This window comes from Cyberlindnera jadinii (assembly GCF_001661405.1).
Source record: "Cyberlindnera jadinii NRRL Y-1542 unplaced genomic scaffold CYBJAscaffold_1, whole genome shotgun sequence".
Taxonomy (NCBI): Eukaryota; Fungi; Ascomycota; class Saccharomycetes; order Phaffomycetales; family Wickerhamomycetaceae; genus Williopsis; species Williopsis jadinii.
Genome location: NW_017963652.1, coordinates 907,095 through 920,803, shown reverse-complemented (window position 1 = coordinate 920,803; position 13,709 = coordinate 907,095). Strand labels below are relative to the sequence as shown.

At 45.3% G+C, this 13,709-nt stretch overlaps 8 protein-coding genes across 8 annotated transcripts; 3 read left to right on the top strand and 5 right to left on the bottom strand.

The window, feature by feature from the left end:
• Window positions 1–1,378: 1,378 nt before the first annotated feature.
• Window positions 1,379–4,339, bottom strand: CYBJADRAFT_165456 (Zn(II)2Cys6 transcription factor). Its single transcript, XM_020214050.1, has 2 exons — window positions 4,246–4,339; window positions 1,379–4,063 (listed from the first exon to the last, which is right to left on the bottom strand). The coding sequence occupies exons 1-2, from the start codon at window positions 4,327–4,329 to the stop codon at window positions 1,523–1,525; spliced, it is 2,625 nt and encodes an 874-aa protein (XP_020073166.1). The 5' UTR covers window positions 4,330–4,339; the 3' UTR covers window positions 1,379–1,522.
• A 1,050-nt stretch (window positions 4,340–5,389) lies between these two features.
• Window positions 5,390–7,164, top strand: RCH1 (Rch1p). The gene has a single exon (XM_020217912.1). The coding sequence runs from the start codon at window positions 5,733–5,735 to the stop codon at window positions 7,062–7,064; it is 1,332 nt and encodes a 443-aa protein (XP_020073165.1). The 5' UTR covers window positions 5,390–5,732; the 3' UTR covers window positions 7,065–7,164.
• Window positions 7,165–7,263: 99 nt separating this feature from the next.
• CYBJADRAFT_192868 (histone H3 family protein) lies at window positions 7,264–7,656 on the bottom strand (the record flags this gene model as incomplete). Its single annotated transcript, XM_020217459.1, has 1 exon — window positions 7,264–7,656. One exon carries the CDS (start codon window positions 7,654–7,656, stop codon window positions 7,264–7,266), a length of 393 nt encoding a protein of 130 aa, XP_020073164.1.
• A 361-nt stretch (window positions 7,657–8,017) lies between these two features.
• On the top strand, window positions 8,018–9,389 carry ARP9 (Arp9p; the record flags this gene model as incomplete). The annotated part of the gene is made up of 2 exons (XM_020212443.1): window positions 8,018–8,047; window positions 8,115–9,389. 2 exons carry the CDS (start codon window positions 8,018–8,020, stop codon window positions 9,387–9,389), a joined length of 1,305 nt encoding a protein of 434 aa, XP_020073163.1.
• Window positions 9,390–9,447: 58 nt separating this feature from the next.
• Window positions 9,448–10,558, bottom strand: RRN9 (Rrn9p). The gene has a single exon (XM_020217911.1). The coding sequence runs from the start codon at window positions 10,458–10,460 to the stop codon at window positions 9,507–9,509; it is 954 nt and encodes a 317-aa protein (XP_020073162.1). The 5' UTR covers window positions 10,461–10,558; the 3' UTR covers window positions 9,448–9,506.
• A 99-nt stretch (window positions 10,559–10,657) lies between these two features.
• SEC65 (RNA-binding signal recognition particle subunit SEC65) lies at window positions 10,658–11,374 on the top strand (the record flags this gene model as incomplete). Its single annotated transcript, XM_020212244.1, has 1 exon — window positions 10,658–11,374. A coding segment is annotated over one exon (717 nt), but the record flags the coding sequence as incomplete, so codon positions are not given.
• Window positions 11,375–11,532: 158 nt separating this feature from the next.
• LNP1 (Lnp1p) lies at window positions 11,533–12,333 on the bottom strand (the record flags this gene model as incomplete). Its single annotated transcript, XM_020216129.1, has 1 exon — window positions 11,533–12,333. One exon carries the CDS (start codon window positions 12,331–12,333, stop codon window positions 11,533–11,535), a length of 801 nt encoding a protein of 266 aa, XP_020073160.1.
• Window positions 12,334–12,430: 97 nt separating this feature from the next.
• On the bottom strand, window positions 12,431–13,680 carry CYBJADRAFT_165450 (uncharacterized protein). Its single transcript, XM_020214049.1, has one exon. The coding sequence runs from the start codon at window positions 13,632–13,634 to the stop codon at window positions 12,492–12,494; it is 1,143 nt and encodes a 380-aa protein (XP_020073159.1). The 5' UTR covers window positions 13,635–13,680; the 3' UTR covers window positions 12,431–12,491.
• Between the last annotated feature and the right edge of the window lie 29 nt (window positions 13,681–13,709).

The following is a 13,709-nucleotide window of genomic DNA, read 5'->3' as shown; positions in this document are numbered from 1 at the left end:
ATAACTCCTCAAATAGAAGTCCTCGCTCTTGTTTGAAGTTTATGTTTAAGATTGGAAGTTGAATAGAAAGTTTCGGGTATTTCAAAGTGGAGAGAGAGATCGTGGAACGGCTTTTGTTTTTCTTTTCCCTCTCTCTCTTGTGTGTGTAAGAGAGCTGCTGGACTGCAGTATAAGAGGAATGGAGTTTTTCCTGTCCAAATAAACAGTTAGGCAAAAACTCTGGACAGAAAGGCGAAAAAATTCCACCCACATACGCAGGCAGACGCACAAGCACTGGACGCTATAAGAACCACAACTTTCTCCCTCCCTTATTTGGGTCGAAATGGTTTTTTCAGGTTTCTTTGACGCACGAGATGCGTTAAAAAAATTGTAGAAAGAGGCTGTACCCGAAAACAGGAGGCACAATCTATTTACAATGGCGTTTGTCCTTACTTTCTTTGCCTCTCTTTATCAATAAAGTTTACTTTCAGTTCATGCGATTATCTGCCTGTTAGTACAACCACGACAAGTGTACGAGGTCCTGTTTGGGCAATTAGTGTGTGTGTGGTTTTTTGGCGATAAATTGATTGGCATTCTCCACGATTATATCCTTGGTTTCTGCGAAGACATGTTGTTCTGTTAATCTGCCTCTAGACTAGCGTAGTTTGCACATACTGTCAAGAGAAGTTCCAAGAGTATTGTCTACAAGGAGCACAGGTCCACACACTCACCAAAGGTCTTGAAGGTGTGCGTTTTGTACACCCGGTTGTCTCTCTGGAGGGGCTACTCATCTACAAACAGAGCATTGAATATGAAACTCAAAGAGGAAACAAGTGACGGGCGCTTAGGTGGCAAGTTTTATCCCTGGAAAGGCTAGCAGTGAATTTAGAATCACCTGTTACAAACATCTAAACAAGGGGGAAGGGGTAGAGCTCCTGCTAAGGAATTTCGTCGCTTTCCCCCGATAAAGTACGTAAACGTGTAGAACGGTGTTTTAACCGTGGTCTTAGCGGTTAAGAGCCTGGTTCAGCTCATCGCACTTATATCCGGATTGGGCCCTTATTGTTCCGGCGGAAACACCCGACTTTTTCATGCTTTTGTGACATCTTTTGCGAAGGGGAGCTGATAGCCGTTACATCATCGAAAGCGTGGGCGGTTGGCACATTGCAATTTCGCAAAGCGAAAGCGCTCCATGCACCGATATCTCCACATGCGTACTTGAAGTGAAAGAGCTCTCATCAACAACGGCAATTACAGCATGGGTTGATGTCGTACCAGTGCCGGTTTTACAGTTTCCAGCCAGCTAGGATTAAACTCCACGTTTAGAGTCTTACATATGTTGTTTAGCAAACGCGGCAGCTTGTAATAGCATCTGCTACGTATAGATTTGTGATATATCGTGTCATCGTAACTGTCAAAAACTTCGTAAATTAAATACGCTATATACAAGAGATCAAAATACACACCAATAACAAGAGCTAGAGATGGAGATTGTAGAATATGATGTCATCAAGTACATCAAAGGAGGTCGAATATTATTACTTCAAAAGTGTATGCCGTATTCAGCTGCACTCTGTTTGAGAAGGTACTCTTCTATGTCATATCCAGAGAAGAACTCGTTCAAAACGGCACTTGCTTCAACGTCAGCATCCACTGACGCTCCGTTTGTAATGTCACTGCCTTCGTATATAGAAGAAGCATACCCCGAGTTCAGAGCTGTTTGTGCTGGGAAACGTCTATCATCCTCGAAAACATAGTCATTTCGTCCGTCACTCGCAATGTCTTGCATAACCTGTTTCAGCCAGCGACCATTGTCTTCAAACCCAATGGTACCATCAAGTGGAGAGTTCGATAAGGACCCTATAAGGTCAATCTCCTGGAAGGCTTGTAATGTCTGCCGAATTCGCTCCAGGTGTGACGTGGTGAACCTGAAAAACACATCATCGTCGCCAATGGACTTGAACGAGTCTAAAAGGTGTTGATCAAGAGGCGAAGCATTTGCTATTGCACCGCTGGGTGTCCTTAACAGCCTTGATATGATGAATGAGTGTGCTTTACTCACGACCCAAGCATGGTAATATGTACTTGAAATCGTCTTGTAAACGTGAAGAACATGTCTCGTAGATGCTTCAGCAATTGCCAATATCTGGTCCATTATTTGTATTTTCTGGCTTTCTATCTGAGTACAGCATAACTTGAACACTTTAACCCTTGCTATGATGCTAAAAAACAGTTGGTCCAACCTATGGAGACAACTTTCAAACCTTGGTATAATCACAGCAGGGCAACCGAAATGTCTTTGAAGATCAAATTCTGTATTCTTCTTGTCAAAAAATAGTACAATAGGATATAACAGGGAGCCTACCCTGAGTATTTCACAGCAATAATGGGCCGATTGTTCCACATCCATTCTTGAACAATAGTGCAAAAAGATATGATAGTACAGTATTCCTAACAAGGACACGCAATCCATATACTGAACCATGGATCTGTAGTTTAAAGCCCTTTGCGCCACTGTGTCACAGGGCCTTGCTAATATCTGGTGGACATCTGGCAATCCCACTATGTACTCCTCCAGCGGCCGTAACTCCCTTTTCAATTCAAAGAGTTTCAGGGGCTTTCTTAAATTCAGGGCTTCGTTAAGAAGGGAGTATAACAAATCGGATAGTTTGCTGTAATCACAAAACGATTTGTCAAGTGAAAACTCATCAGGTGTTGAGGATTCATCCAAGTGTGGAAGGTCTGTATCATACATGTTTTTGTCGATCAACGGGTGTCCTCCAACAACTGTGAGTTGGTACACATCAAGTTGCATAACCATAAGCCACAGTCGACGCAGAAAGTTGTTTGGTGAATTCGTAGCAAAGGGTGTCTTTGTGGGATCTCTGTTGATTGAGCACTGAATAGCATGATGCAACAGTTGACCCAATTTCCCCGGTGTTATCGCAGTAACACAGTCAGCCTCCTCTGGTGATATCAGCTCATACCATCTTTTGAGTAAAGTGAGCTGAAACGCTTCAAGGGTAACCTCTTTCAGCTTCTCGGTTTCTTCAATACACTTTTCGACTGCAGTATTCACATCTTTGGATATTGGATTTGTAACCATATGTTTTTGATCATCTGTCCATTGAGATTCGGGTCCAAACACTGGATTATCCAAGTTGAACAATGACAGAGATGCGAAACGCATAACAAGAAGGACTATTCCAGCTGTGGAGCACTGTTGTCGTCTTGTGAAATTGATCGTTGCTGTTGGGTCGTTTCGACCGCCAATCAAATTTGTCACATCCTCCTCAAACACTTCCCTTAGTAAAACAGGGTAAACCAACGCTAATTCAGAATCAAAGAATCTATCAACTAACAACCAAACCAGTCTTCGATCCTTCAAGTAGCTTGAAACCAACGTCACAATGGGCATATCATGTGGATTCCTCAACGGTATTTTCTCCGAACCGGCATCAACTTGTGAACAGAGCACTTTACTAAACTCACACGCCTTGGTGTCATGTTGACACTCTTGTAAAATCGTCTTTTTGTTTCTTATTGACAAGGTGATTGAGTTTAAGAACTTGTCCTTTCTTAACAGAGATACCCATGTTAACGAGCCCTTGTAGCTCATTCCTGGAGCTGGGAAGGAATCCCTATGGAAGTCCACTATTTCGTACTCACTCTCGGGCATAATCCCAAAGGCAGCGCTACCATTCCGCTGTTCATTTGGTGATGTCTCTGCCAAAGTAGTTCCCGACGACGAACTTAACGAGTCACGGTCAGATTTCAACCTCAATGCCGACTCCAGCAGCTGGATACGGTTGTTGATCTGTTTCAACCCATTGGCATAGTCGGATTTCGATCTCGACGAGGCATAACTTGCAGGCGTTGTGTCCATGAAAACCCTATCGGGCTTGAACTTGTTTATCGATGTGCTTCTTCCATTTGAAGGCACATTGGTCTCCTCGAGCAATCCACCAAGACCTGTACGCATCCCATTGCTCACCTGGATATCCCAGCTGGCGCTACCATATTGACAAGCATTAGGGTTCTTTCTCTTTTTACAAGCGCTGCAAATAGGTCGAGCTTGGTCGCACTATACGTCTGGTTAGTAATCTCCAGCGGCAGGCGCTTCATTACCCTGAATGACAACAACAACAACAAACAAACAAACAAACAAACAAAATTACATAATGTAATTAAACGTTACCACACTGCGGTGAGGAAATTCCCGTTGCGGTCCGTCGTTTGTACTTGTCGGGGTGATTTCATACATGCCTTTGTTTTCTTCTGACGACAAACAAAACAGCTACGCTGTATCCGCACACGCTTCCTATCGTGCTCCTTTTCCAGTGGATCCATTGTTGCTGGTTTGGCTAATTGAACAGCAGCAAAACAGTTGATGGCACAAGAGATTAAAAGACCCCAAATACCCAAGCAGGTGTCTCGATGGCAAATGTGACCTCCAAGGGCAAAAGCAATTAGGGCATGAATGTCATAATAATATATATTTTTGCTGGTACACGCAGCTGGCCCACGCTGGTGATTCATACTTTTTCCTGCCCAGTTAGCCCAATTCGCCTCTTTATGCCCGCGAACTCCGTGCAACGCTTCAAGGCTTGCATTGTTCACTAGCGCTCTCTAGCGCTCTCACGAGCTGGAAACTACAAAGGGCTCTAGGGGCTCCAATTGGGAGACCAACACATTGACCAACATTGTTCTCTATGTATCTTTCAGTTGGCGTGCAGAATTCTAACCGATAGAAACTGACCCCTCCCTTCCACTGAGGCTGGAAAGAGCTCCTTGTACTGTAAGCTTTTTCAGAAGCGGACTTAGGCGGGAAACGTTGGGGCCCAGTGGAAGATGTTTTTTCGTTAGAGCCGTTTAGACCCGCTCCACTGATTTCTTTTACGGTAGCGATACAGATGGTCTGAAGCTCACCTGTGTGACCCTACAAACTCTGGAGTAAGTTAGAATGCTGTGCACTCTAACCCTGCTAGCTGTCCAGCTTCCATTGGCACGTATCAATGCGCTAGCGGTGTAACGGGTTTGCGGCACTGAAAGTGCAACATCGTACATTTGTCAATCGTACAGTATTAGTCATCGGCCATTCAGATGAAACCTCGAGCATGTTCTCTGTGTGCTGTGCCACATGCGCTGTAATGGGTAACGCTTAGATGGAGTGTACGTATCATTTGTGGCTTACCAAGTCGCAGATCCATGGCTTGTTCCATCAAGTGGGTACAACCTGTATGCACTGAGTTGTGTCCGAGCTTGACTGCATTGCAAACGGCCAGGCAGCAAGTGTGGCCAATACGTGACACAACTGCCCAGAGAACAGCACTCAACTGCTCTGGCAACACCGTGTGATCAATTCAACAGTTGGATATAAAAGGACATCTTTGCCATCGCTTCATGGCAGTTGGTAACTAAGCTATGCCCACGACCCGGGCATATCCCGGTATAGGCTACAAATAAGCTATAGCCGCTTGCTGCGAAGTATTATCCCCAGCCACAGTGCACATCGTTCTCTTTCTGACTCATCGCTGCTAATTCCCCAAACTGTGGTTCGGTCATTGCGATGACTTCCCAGCAAAACAACCGTGGTGCACTGACCAGTCCTGGGGGAGAAAAAAAAGGGCAGCACGTCTTGTGTAAAGTACTCGACTGTTGATGAAATGTTTGCCGCTGATATAAAGTGAGTTGAAGCACTTGATGACGACACCTGTTCTGTAATTTTTGCCATCCAATCTAGCACTACACGGATGAAATCCCTTAACTTCAACTTGAAGGATAGACTCACAAGGGAGGAACTTGTAAAGTTCCTCCTATGGTTCAAGAATTTCTGCATAAAGCAATGGTTCTTTATCGTGTTGGCGATATTCATTGGTATTGCTAAGGCAGCTCCAAACTTTGCACGCCAACATGGGCTCATAAGAGCTGAATACACTATAGGGTATGGAGCGGTTGCTGTGATTTTCTTACAGTCAGGATTATCGATGAAGACAAGGGATCTGCTGAAAAACATGGGTAACTGGAGAGCACATATCACCGTGATGGTGATCTCCTTTTTGCTAACAAGCTCTATAATGTTCGGGCTTTGTTCGGCCATCAAGAGTGCTAACAACGGTCACATAGATGAGTGGGTGCTTGTTGGGCTGATTGTCACTGCAACTTGTCCAACTACAGTGTCTTCAAATGTCGTCATGACAACACAGGCGAACGGGAATGCCCTGTTATGCCTGTGTGAGGTATTCATAGGGAACATGTTGGGAGCCTTTATCTCACCTGCCCTGCTACAGATGTACACCTCCAACTCTTCCTGGAGCTTTGCCAACCCTGCCAATGGTAACAGTATCGAGCGGTTATACGGTGATGTGATGAAACAGCTTGGGTTGTCCGTCTTTGTTCCTGTGTTTGTTGGACAGCTGATTCAAAATTTATTCCCTTCACAGACTAAGTGGTTCCTCACGACGTTTTATTTCAACAAGGTGAGTAGTTTCTGCTTGCTTCTCATTATGTTTTCCTCCTTCTCAACGGCTTTCCATCAACACGCTTTTGAATCGATACCTAAGGCATCTGCGATTTTCCTGGTATTCTTCAATATCGGTATCTATCTATTCTGGACGGGGATTTGTTTCCTATGTTCGAGGCCTTTCTTCATCCCCATAATCTTCAAAGAGAAACCAACCACGGAGTCGTCAAGGTTCTATACTTGGAGCTATAAATTCTTCAAACCTTTCTACTACAACAGAAGAGATACTATCTGCATAATGTTTTGTGGAGCAGCAAAGACCGCAGCATTGGGTGTATCTTTGGTTACTGCACAGTATGGATCCCAATTTGAGTACTTGGGTAGACTATTGGCGTCGTTGGTTTTGTATCAGGCTCTTCAGGTTATCACAGCACAAGTGTTGGTTCATTGGTTCAAGAAATGGGAGAAGAAGGACCATCCCGAGGATGCTCCAGGCGATGAAGAGATGGCGAAGGGAGGGGATCAAGCGTCTCACAATGACTTGGAACTAGAAGAAAACGAAGAAGATGGCCCTCTCAAGGTTAAACTGAAGCAACGCCCACACCAGGTTGAGGGTGTATAGAATTTGCATGTCGATTACGACCATTCGTTACGTGTTTGGTTTGGTTTTCATATAAATCATTAATATTAATACATACTGGAACTCACGTTCATGCCCTAGTTGAGGATCGATTAATCCTATATAGTACAAGCCCAAAAGATTGGTCATCCCAACCAATCATACACCCACCAATGTCGAAAGCCAGTTCGACATGGAAAAGCTATATTGTGCCTCTAATTCTTCTTGCCAGCTGGATGTCCTTTTGCATAATTGTTACCCTCTTTGCGTGTAACGCCAATAGATTTGTATCCTCTAGTAGACTGACGAGATATGCCTCTGACGCCTCCTGCAGCGCTAGCAGAGCAACGCTTTGCCATCTAAACACAACATTATTCGATATATCAACGTACTGCTGAGCAACTTCACGTACAACACGAGCAAATGGAAGCTTGGAGATGAGCAAGTCTGTGCTTTTCTGAAAGTTGCGAATCTCTCGAAGCGCTTTAGTCCCCGGTCTGTAACGGCGCCTCTTTTGTTCTTTGGCAATTGGATCACCTGGTTGACCTCTTAGTCCCTTCGGTACACTCTTCAATCCCTTAGGTACGCGGGCCATCGTATAGCTTCCAAGATCAATTCGGCAGTCTCTTCCAACACAATAGAAACCCAATAACAAAGAACGAAGCAAAAGAAGAAGAAAAGACCTCCATGGGATGAAGGAGGAATCAGAAATGGCTGGTTTTGACGCGTAACATAAAAAAACTTACCCAGATCGAAAATTCCCAAAAGGGTAATGAAATTGAATAGTTACCCTGTCCCTGCCGGAATAGGAAGTTTTCGCGTTATTGTGCAAAACTCAACGACCGAGCGTATTCCTCGGGAGAATTTGTATACGCAGGCCAAACATCAACAACAACAAACAACAACAAATAAACAAACAAACAAATACGCAGCGGTAAATTGTTTGGGAAGGCATTATGGCTCCATTTAACGAGAATTCTTACTTGGTAAGTGAGACGTTTCATCTTGTGCTGACACGATTTACTAACGAGCCGCCTGTGCTTTCTGAAACAGATCATTTCCCCTGGTTCCAATACCACATTGGTTCAGTTTGGCCTTGGTGAGTCCTACTCTCCACCAGATATTGAGGTTCCTACGGTAGTGTACGCACATCCTACGCTGCCAAATGCCTTTGTATCGAAGGGCGATGCCGGTAGTGCAAAGATCCACCCGATTATAAAGGGCGAGATCGTCAACCTGGCGGCTTTTAACTACTTCATCAAGTTGTTGTACAGATCTGCGCTCAAGACCCGACCAGAGGTCGTTAACGTTCCAATGGTTCTTATTGCATCCTCACAGTGGTCTAAAATCGACCAAGAACGTATAACACAGTATGTTTTTGAAGAGATTGGGATTTCTGCGTTCACCATTCTCCCTGCTGCTCTTGGTACTATTTATGCCTATGGCGGGTTGCCAACTGCGTTGGTTATTGACATTGGCGCTGAGAAGACTGAGATCGTTCCAGTAGTGGACTATTCTGTATTGAACAGTGCAAAGTCTGTGATTCCATTTGGTGGTGATCACATAAATGAGACTTTAAAACACCTGTTACCTAATCTGTCTGCTCAACAGATTGAGTCCCTGAAGAGAAGTGATATCTACGAAGCATTAAGTGATGAGGATAAGAAGAAGTCATTCTTCGGAATCGATGCATTGGATAAAGATAAAGATGATGAATTTGACGTTGCTGCTATTGTCACTTCAGGGAGAACCAGGGAGATCTTGGAAGAACGTGAAAAGCAAGATAAGGAGAAAACACCAAACTCCCAATTGGAAAACAACACGTTCATAGACGAATCAGGTGAAACGATAACTGTTGGGAAAGAGAGATTCAAAGGAACTGAAGATTTAATCCAAAAAATATCACATGGTGTATCCGAATCGTTGAAGAGAATCTTGGATCTTCATAAACGTCAAGATGCCTGGGATCACATACTAGTCACTGGAAGAACTTCCAGAATTGTTGGTTTCCTCGAAGCATTGAATACTCAACTGGTTGATGACCACCTAGTGGGTAAAGATTTACACCAATCATCCGCAGCACAGGCAGCTTTCCAATCGACTGTCAACAGTAATGTTCAAATTTCACAAGTCCCAAACTCTATAAGACTGGGTAAAATGCCTGAGTACTTCCCTGAGTGGAAGAAGATTGGCTATTCAGATGTTCAATTTCTCGGGGCTGAGATCTTTGCCAAACAGATATTTTCAAGTGGTAATGAAAGCATGTACGTGACACAATCTGTATATGCCCAAAATGGTCCAATGGCGCTATGGGACTTGGCGATTTAACCTGTCCTTTTGATATCAAGGACAATGTCGGTGTGGTTTTTCTTTTTTCTTTTTTCTATGGTCCATTGATGGGAGTTTTATTGGAGAGACGTTGTTCAAATATGTTGCATTATAAACTTATAAACGCTTTCTGTGCCTGTCAGTTGAATCTTTAATTTCATCTTGAAAGATTAGCCTCATTGTTTCACGTCTTGCATCAACCACTGCATCTAGCTTGTTGCCCTTCGGCTTTCTAACACGGTTATTCCCCGTGTCTTGATCATTGTTGTCATCCTCAGAGTTGTCATCCTCAGAGTTGTCATCCTCAGAGTCGTCATCCACATGTATTATATCCTCTTCGTCATTGTCGTCCCCGTCCTCGTCGTGTTCATCTTCACTGGAAGAGTGTTTATCGTAAAACTCCTCGAGAAACTTGTCACTATCTTCTGTGAAAAACTTCCCAACTCTCTGTTGTAACTCCACGTCTGCGTTTGCCTCCGACACTATGTCTCTCCATGTGAATGCCCTCATGTTGAATGCGTTCCTCGTCTTATGATCTGTAAATCGCTCCAACGTATCGTCGATCTTTTGCCGTATCGAATCGCTCAGGAACTGCGGAATTGAGAGGTGTTCGATGTTGGGCTCTCCCCCGTACCGTTCATGCTCGCTCCTGCTTATCCGATCGTAAACCACTCTCTTGAAAGCTCGGTCTAACTCCAGCTCCAGGTACTTGGTGGCCCTCTCCACCTCATCCACAGGTTGTGGTTCCTCGTCGTCCTCGCCTCGCTCTTGGTCTTCCTCACCACAACCATCACTGGCAAACACCATCTCGCGATACTTCAACACCCTCTCTGTTTCAGGCTCATCCACGTACTCATCCAGCACCTTGGGATCCGGGACCTCGTGCGAGGACACCGGCCACGCTGTCCACTGATTACGTGGGAACATCCGGTCTTTCTTCCGTAAAAGATGAGCAGAGTACAGGTGCACTGCTAAGTCCTCGTTGTGTTCCCTCTCCAGCGAGCCTATGGTTCGTCTTATCTGCGCGATCTCGGCAGGCCCGACCTCAAAGCCTTCGTCTTCTGATTTCATCGTCTCTGCGCTCTTCGTCCTCCACCGCTGCTACGTCCTCCACGGCCTCTTCTCCTGTCTCTTGAGCTAAAGCATCAACACGCAATTGGCAATACAAACACTGCCCGCGAAAGTGGAAAAAATTCGGCCGTCGACCCTTTTCGTCACACTGCTTGAGTGGAAGGGCTTCAACACGCGATCACACACCAAGCAGGAGGATGCCGTTGTTAGAGGAAGTCTCGGATGCTGAGGATATCGATAACTTGGACATGGACTTGGCCGAGTTCGATCCCAGCCTCAGCACGCCACTAGCGCCAAAGCTGGAGAAGACCATTGTCCGTTCGCAGGACTTGGAAGAGGAGGAAGAGGCTAGGAAAAGAGAGCAGTTGTTCCCAACGGACGACGGCTTCGACGACGGCGCGTTCACCGCGGCGGATGCTACGAAGCCGCTGCCTGATGATGTCCAGGAGACGCTTAGAACGTTACAGATCCTCTACCCGTGCTACTTTGACAAGAACAGATCGAGACAGGAAGGGCGCCGTGTCTCCAAGGAGCTGGCGGTGGAGAACCCGCTGGCTCAGACCGTGCAAGAGGCGTGTAATTCATTGCACTTGATCACGATGCACGAGGCGACCAAGACACACCCACAGGATTGGGGTAACCCTGGCCGTATCCGCGTGTTGATAAAGGAAGACGGCAAGCCCGCGAGCGTACTCGTTGACAACAAGCGTCACCTCATGAACCAAGTCGCCAAGTACCTGAAATCTCATGAAACGACGTTAGAAGCCTCCAAGAAGACCGTGCTGGTGCCGGAATTGAGGAAGATAACACCACAGGAGATCCCAGTTCCAAAGGGGCTGAAGATGAACAAGATTGTTCCACTACACAGTCCATTGCAGTTGAACACGGATCCAATGTTCAAGAGCATCTACGAACCACAGCCTGAAGCATCGCCTGTTCCACAGGCTCCAAAGGTGCCAAAGCAAAAGAACAAGTTCATGCATGTTAGAAGATGATTGGACGCTTTTTTACGACACGGGTTCTCCGGTTCTCTAATTTAATAAGCAGTATGTATGTACTTGGAGTAGCGTAGTTATCCTTCCTTTGTCTCTTCCAATCCCTTCACAACGGGTTCAGCTTCACGGGTGTTGTTATCCTCAGAGATCTCCTCAACAAGTGCACCGTTCAACAATCCACATCTAGGACAGATATACCTAACCTTCTCTGGTGATAGACCTGGAGGTGCAAGTCCATTGTGGTTCAGACATCTAGGACATATCAGTGCAAACCTATGGTCGGCATCAAGCTCGTCCGATCCCGCCACGGAATCTACGATCGAGTCCAGCCAGCCCTTGTTCTCCCTAATGTTCGGTTGTTGTTCAGTTGACTGCTTCTTGATCTCATCCAGCTTTTGCTGTCTCTCCAGAATCTCATCGTCTAGCTGTGCCCTCAGGTCTATGCCATCGGCGAATCTCGAGAGCAACGCCTGTGTGCTGGAGAACTTTGTCTTCTCTTTCAACTCCTCGATCTTGGATTCGTGTTCGAATTGGAGCCTCTCAACCTCCGCTTGTTTACGGCTGTGACGAATGGAAGAGATCCTTGTCACACTCTTAATGAGGCCGACAATCACAATGGGCACAACGAGTAACCAGACCAGATTTGTTCTCGAGACGTTATACCAGCGTGGACTGGCATTCCATAAGGCATATGAAATCAACACAATGTATCCACTGATCCCGTAAACCTTGATGAACCTCTTGAGAGCCCTTTCCTGGTACTTCACCTTGGAAAGGCCTCTCTCGTTCGTTGCAATCTTCCTCGAAATGAGCTCCAGCTGCTTTTCAAAATCGGTGGGGTCAAAGTCCTTCGACTTCAGGAAAGATAGCCATGCCATTTCTTGTGTCTCTGTCTCTTTTAATTGGTCTGAAGGCACCGCTTTGATGATGTTTCTGAGATCATATATGTATAACTGTGTTGATAGCAACAGCGAAAAAGTGGTGTTTTGTGATTACGTAATATTAGCTATACAACTGTTATACACGCCAACTCATCTCAGTCAACATCGAGATCAATATCTTTCCCAGTGTGCTTAACCGTGTATAAGATTGACTGTAGTGGGCTCATACTGTTGACTGTCTTCCAGGCAAAAGGTTTCATCTTAGTGAGCTGTAGCAATCTCCTCTCCAATTCGATTGCCTCTTCCTCTTCTTCCTCATCATCACTGTTGTTATGAACTTCCAATGCAGGTCTTTTGTAGGTGTAGCTCTTGAAAGTCACAATATTTGACACTATTCTCTTACCGATGAGCCCACTGGTGATTGGCTTATTTCTTGTGTGTGGCTGATACGTTGAAGATGCACTTCTCAATATCTTTCTCTTTACGAGTTTATCCTTTAAGACGTCATTCTGTCCTGGATGTGGCTTGTTGCGGAGCAATTTGTTGACATAGGTGTAAAGCTGGCTCTTTTCGTTCTTTAAGGAACGAATCTCAAACTGGAGTTTTTGAATGGTCTTGTCCTTTTCATTTAACTGTGAATTCAATTCAGACGTGAGGGAAGACCTTGGGACTTCGCGGTGATCTAAGTCCTCCTCTTCCTCGTGATCTTCTTCAACGCCATCCAGGAAATTGAACAATTCATCTGCATCTGAGTTGAAAGCCTCAGACTCTGATGAATCATCCAGCAGTTGATCCTCTCCGTCCTCCGAATCGGAGAATGTCATGTTGACATTTTGAGTAGACAGCTCCAGTTCTTTGTTCTTTTCAGATAACTCGGCAAGTGCTCTTTCCAACTGCCCATCAAGCGACGAGATAATCTCTTCTTTATACCTCAAGGTCTCCTCAAGCTCCAAGATCTGATGGTCTGAAGCCCTTAGACGCTGTTTCCATGTCTTTTCAGCCTGCTGCCACTTGATTAGTTCCTGCTCGAAAGTATCTGTTTCGCTTCTGATCTTCTTCGACAATTGCTTATTGAACTGGTTAGCATTCTTCAAGCTGGCTTGAAGCTCACACATCTGTTGTTCTTTCAACAAGAGACCATGTTCTAATCTCTCTTGTTCTGCCTCTGCCTCCCGGGTTAGGGCAATCTGAGCTACCAACAGCTTCTCAAGGCTTTGATCCTTCGGCTTTTGGTGAGCGCATGGTGATTCGTTCTCCTGGTTACTCAATCTACGCAGCACTGCCTGTTCACTGGCCATCTCTGAATCCTCTTAAGCTTCACAGTACCGAGCCCCCTTGTTGAAGCTGTTGAAGAAGGCACATTGAAAAGTAAA